The following is a 5812-nucleotide window of genomic DNA, read 5'->3' as shown; positions in this document are numbered from 1 at the left end:
TCCAAAACTTCAAGAGTGGCTACAGGAAGCTTTTGATATCCTAATACCACTCAGAAAAACTAAACGGACAAACCAACACCCTTGGAGAAACACCAAACTAAAAAAGATAAAGCAACAAATCAGAAGGTCGCAATGGACCTGGCTCAAAACAAACAACCTTCAAGACAAACTTCAGCTACACACACTTAACAGAATACACAAATCATCAATCAAAAAAAGGTACTACTCTGACAGAATTCTAAATGCTAAATCTGCAACTAAAGAATTTTATAAAATTCTCAATGAATTTCGAAAACCTAAATGCATGGAAGAAAGTCATCCCACTACTCAAGATTTCACAAACAAACTGGCAACGTATTACACAACCAAGGCAGACACATTGGTCTCCAATTTAAAACAGAAGAAAACCATCAGCACCAACCTGTTTCCTAAAATCCCCTCAAAGAGTAAACCAACCCAGCCTCTGCACTCCTTCAAACAAATATCATAAGGTGAATTTGTGGATTTGGTCAAAAAAAGCAGGCCTTCAAGAACATTCTTTTATCTACTTCTGCTGCCACACCTGTAAGAATCATCATCAATAACTCTTTAGCTACAGGAACTTTTCCTGAAAACCTGAAAAAGGCATACATACGTTAGTTATTAAAGAAAACAAACCTATACCCACAGGACCCCAACAACTACAGACCAATCACAAATGGACCTTTCCTGGGCAAACTGATAGAAAGAGCAGCATTCGCCCAGATGTCACCATTCGTTGAAGACAATTCTATACTTTTAGACTACCAAACTGGATTCCGCCCAGGAAGAGGCTCTGAATCGGCACTCATAGCAATCTTGGATGATCTTAAACACACTGTTGACTGCAATGGAGTTGCTGCACTACTTCTCTTGGACCTCTCAGCTGCCTTTGATACTGTTGCCATGACACCCTATTTCAAAGACTCCACGAAGCTGCCATAGAAGGGTCTGCTCTCGACTGGATTACATCATACCTCCAAAACAGAACTGATATTATTTACTCTCCACCCTTATCATCCAAACCCTCCCTCACAAAAGCAGGGGTTACCCAAGCATCAATCATCTCACCTATGCTTTTCACCATCTACGTGATGTCATTACCAGAACTGATCAATGATTTTCAACTCACATGCTACAACTATGCAGATGACACACCAATAGTCTTAAATTGGAATGCCCCAAAGATATTGAAAACTCACAAATCTTCAGTTGTCTCAGAGCCATTGATCAGTGGATGATTTGGAGCCATCTCAAACTAAATGCTTCAAAACAAAAATACTCACATGTGGCGACTGTAAAAATTATGACCCACTGTGCGCCTGGCCTGATGTTCTCGGACCACCTCCTCAAGTATCCAAGGAAGTTAAAAACCTTGGAATTATCATGGACTCCACATTAACAATGAATGCCCAAGTGTACTAATTAGCACGATCAAGCTTCATCATCTTGAAGACTCTGTGACGCAACTTCCCCCACGGATTTCCACACAAAGTGCAAGCTACTATCTTTCTTGTACTATCCAAACTGGATCATGCCAATGGCCTCTACCATGGATCATCTCCATCTGTTATGAAAAAACTACAACGTATTCAGAACTCCGCTGCCAGTCTACTATTACATGTAGAGCCACAAGCCCACTTCTCCCCTGCCTTGAGAGCACTACACTGGTTACCCGTTGCCAGAAGATCCATCTTCAAGCTGCTTTGTATCACCCACAGAGCTATACATAGAACAGGACCACTTTTCATCAGAAACAAAATAACCAAAAACATTCAACAAAGAAACGTCCGCTCAAGATTGGCACCATGCCTTAAAACACCACCATACAAAAAAAGACAATAGGTGGTACATCATGCTCTGTTCAAGCAGCCAACCTATGGAATTCATTACCCCCAAATACAAGCTCCACAGATAACTATCTTGCCTTCAGAAGACTACTCAAGAGTTGGCTCTTTCCTTCATAACCACCATATTCAAACCGCAATCGAATGCATATGCATGTGTTGATAAATGTTTATAATCGGATTGTGTATATTCTAGATATGTATTGTTATTTAAGAAATATGTATTGTTACTATTTCATAACAATACATTTTACACATACTCTTTAAGCCTGTTTAACAAGTGTATATTTACTCACGGTTTTATACGTGTGTGTATTAGTCTATGCTTAACATGTTCATAAGTCATTCCATAGCTCCTAGATAAGTTGTTATATTAGATACTTATGAATCCCTGATTTATTTTTTCATATCACAATGATCAAATGTTACTTAACTATTTAACAGCAAGCATTTCGCTATTGAAAAATTGAGGAAAGAAATGAATGTTAGAAAAGTACACTTATTAATTAACTTCAAATATTACAATTCTTGAAAGTCTGTTTATACAATACTACTTTTCTACTCATATTATTATATCCATTATCATATTCCTTGCACATATATTCCCTCACTATGTATTTACATATATATTTATTACTCTAGTCCTACTGCACTAAAGAAGAAATAAAGAAAAATAAAATTAAATCTATAAATAAAATTCAAAATATAAACTAAATTTTTATATATATATATATATATATAATAATATAATAAATACAAAATATAAATTTTACTCCTTTGTATGCTTCACTCGGTCTCCCCATCACCATATATCTATATCTGTCTATTCTCCATCCCCACTCTGACTATCCCAAACCCATTCTACTTCATTCATTTCCAAAATAACCCTGCCTAAGCTCTTCCCTCCCCTAACCCATCTAGCTCCCCCCAAACTGCAGTTTACTACCATGATCTCCCAAAAACCCCTACTAAATTCTCCCTCATTTATCTCACCGCTAACTCATCCAAAACCCCTCCTGCTACTATGATCTTCCTAACCTCTTTTCACAGACTCTTCCCTCCTCCATATCTCATTTACTCATCCTATTACTATAGACTCCCAATTAACACTTCTGGATTCTTCCCTCCTCTGTCCCTCCATTACGCTAGTCAATCCAACTAACAAACTCACATATCCTCTGCTCATATTGACTCATAATAATACTAATACTGTTGTCAAATTTCCCTATACTAACCCACCACTAATACCTCTTGCGTTCCGGAGTAGCATGCTACTTGCCGAAACGTGCTTTGACGCCTCCTCAGGGGTTGTAAGAGTAAGCGCTATATAAATACAACAACAAACACACAGAAGACCTACTGTAATACACGCACAAGCATACATGAAAATACATTCTTTACAGATTATTTTTTAACATGTGCAATTTAATTTGTTTCATAATGTAGGTGGTCCATTTCCATGAATGCATTAGCATTTACTCTGCCAAGACATTTCAATAATAAACCTCTGAAGGCCTTCTTCAATTACTTTGAGAGTTCTAGTTTTAAACATCTTTCTTTCTTCAACAAATTTCTCAAAAAGGGCAACACCACCTCCCACCCCAAAATAATGAACCTTACTTGCTAAAAAAACAAGCCCATTTTCATTCAATAGCTTTGAAAGAGTGTTGTGCAAAGCACTATAATAATCAGGATTGTATATAGTCTCTGATGTGAGAATGAGGTCATATTTTATCGGTGGGTTTTCGCTCTGTAACAGCTGAGTAAACTGCGACCACTCCCCTGAGAAAAATCTGCATCTTGGGAGCAATCCATGCACTGTCTTTGACTTCTTACACTTTTTTAAGTCTGGTTCACTGGACTCCGTGGGACTCTCTGGTGCTGCTTCCATGCTACTGTTTACCACCACATTTGGTAGAGTGATTTCATCAATTACAGTGCTGTTATAGTCCTGAAAATGAACAGTTCTGGCTTTTCCTTTCAGTGCGACTACTCCCAGCAAACCTGCTCCACAGCCAAGGTCCAAGACACTTTTGTCAACAAATTTCACACAGTTATCTTCCAAAAACTTCACAAGGTCAAAGGTGCACTCCCAGATTTTTAATCCACCTTCGTAGACACCTGAAATGAGATCGGAGTGGGAAGAAATAGTCTTAGATACTATGTCTCCTGCCTCAGTCTTGTCAGTGGATGTAATGCTTTCCACCACTGAAATATTCACAAACTGTAGACCATGCTGCACTTCCAGAACCTTATTCTCTAGTACTCTATTGACATTCTCTGGAACACTGTGCTCTTTAGCAACATTACAGCATGTGTGAGTTTCTAAGGGAGTCAGAGTCGCCTTTGTATCTACCAACTCTAATGCAGATGATTCAGTGGTTTGCTTGCTTGTGCATAGGAACTCCTGATGCTCCTCCTGTCCTTCTGGTGAAATATTCTTGGGCTTTAAAGAGCTGTCCTCGTTGCCCAGCACTGCAGAATGTTCACCAGAAGCCAGATCAAGGTCTCCATCACTCAGATTATAAAGTTGGCTTTCTTCATCTGCATCCACAGTAAAATTAAACTGGAATGATGCCATTTTATATCAGTTTCAGTAGTTTTGGTAGACTGTAAAAAAAGATCCACAAATTCCCCACATTCAAACCCGAACAAATCATTGAGTTTTTCCAAGAGTTGGCATGGCTCAGTTCATACTGGCAGAAATAAACTAATCAATGTTCAAGAAGCTTTCACCCATCGTTCTTGATATGCTGACCTTGTGCATATTTGAAGGTTAGGAAACAAGAATGTGTTGTTTGTTCTTAGCCCGTGTTCTGCCAGTCACTGGAGGCTCCTTCTGATCATAGTCTGCGCCAAACAATCTGCAAAAAAATATATATGCTCATGGGTTGGAATAAATTTTGACTCACAATGATTCGGATATTGAATTTCAACAAACATCAGTTCAGCAAGACTCCATCTCAACAAGGGCTCAATGCTGTGCTTCTAGTTTCTCAGAACAACCTCATTTATTCTGTGACTTAAATTCTGCCTGTCTGGAGGGATGGACTCGTTTAGTAACCTCAACAGCTCATACCATGCATGCTGTTGGTGTGTCAGAACGTTGTCTAAGTCTGTTCAGACACAGCTCTGAAGTTTTCTGGTGCTGTGAGCGAGTAGCTGCTGCAGGCCAGTGTTTTCATTGCTTACAGGCATGTGTAGTCAAGCTATCACTTACAAAGTCAAGATTATCAGCTTCAGAATGCAAAGGTAAAACTTTAACAGAAGGCGCCCTTCATGCAAGGACCTGGGAAACCTGGGAGCTCTGCAATGCACCCCGGTGCACTTCAGCACAGCCGTGCCATACTGTTATTATCCTAGCCACTTTAATATCCAAGGGAGCATTAACAATTATGTTAAAGTTTGATATGGATATCCCCGGCACCACGGACCTTTTCGACCTGGGTTCGATAAATATATAAACGAAACAAACTAGCAAGTCCAAGCCTTACGTGTTCCTGGAAACAGTAGCAAATGTAGGTGTTGACCATCAGGCTTCTCGACAATCCTGGCCCTGCGAGTGCAGTAGCAGATTTAGCTGTTGAGTTGAGGTTTCTCGACAGTCCTACACCTAAGCGCTTCAAGGCGCTTGACGGGGCGACACGTGCTCATCGACCATTTAAACGAGGCTTCAACTGTAAGCTGTCAGTGAGTGCTTCTTTAGTGTCTATGGCTCAAGCGTACGCTCCCCTTCTCACGTTCGCCTAAGGCGGCCATCTTGGAACGGGTTACTTTTGTAGAACGCAAGCCGGCTATCGATCGACGCGCAAACCCTACCCGTCTCAATATGTCCGCCAAGTCCATGTAGCACCGCCCCGTTTCCGGGTAGCGATGGACCTGCGCGAGAGCGCCGCTAGAGGACCCGCCCCCTTCTCTTCTGAGTGGGCATCCTTCTTTTCTATCAC

General features: G+C 40.3%; 1 protein-coding gene across 1 annotated transcript; it reads right to left on the bottom strand.

The window, feature by feature from the left end:
* Positions 1–3269: 3269 nt before the first annotated feature.
* Positions 3270–5575, bottom strand: METTL18 (methyltransferase 18, RPL3 N3(tau)-histidine). Its single transcript, XM_069209440.1, has 2 exons — positions 5360–5575; positions 3270–4729 (listed from the first exon to the last, which is right to left on the bottom strand). Exon 2 carries the CDS (start codon positions 4444–4446, stop codon positions 3334–3336), a length of 1113 nt encoding a protein of 370 aa, XP_069065541.1. The 5' UTR covers positions 4447–4729; positions 5360–5575; the 3' UTR covers positions 3270–3333.
* Between the last annotated feature and the right edge of the window lie 237 nt (positions 5576–5812).

Source organism: Pleurodeles waltl, chromosome 10 (genome assembly GCF_031143425.1).
Source record: "Pleurodeles waltl isolate 20211129_DDA chromosome 10, aPleWal1.hap1.20221129, whole genome shotgun sequence".
In the NCBI taxonomy this organism is placed as follows: Eukaryota; Metazoa; Chordata; class Amphibia; order Caudata; family Salamandridae; genus Pleurodeles; species Pleurodeles waltl.
This window is presented reverse-complemented; position numbering and strand designations above follow the sequence as displayed.

What these genes read in the sequence shown, in the direction of transcription:
- METTL18 (XM_069209440.1), bottom strand. Translation starts at nt 4,446, where the DNA reads ATGGCATCATTCCAGTTTAATTTTACTGTGGATGCAGATGAAGAAAGC.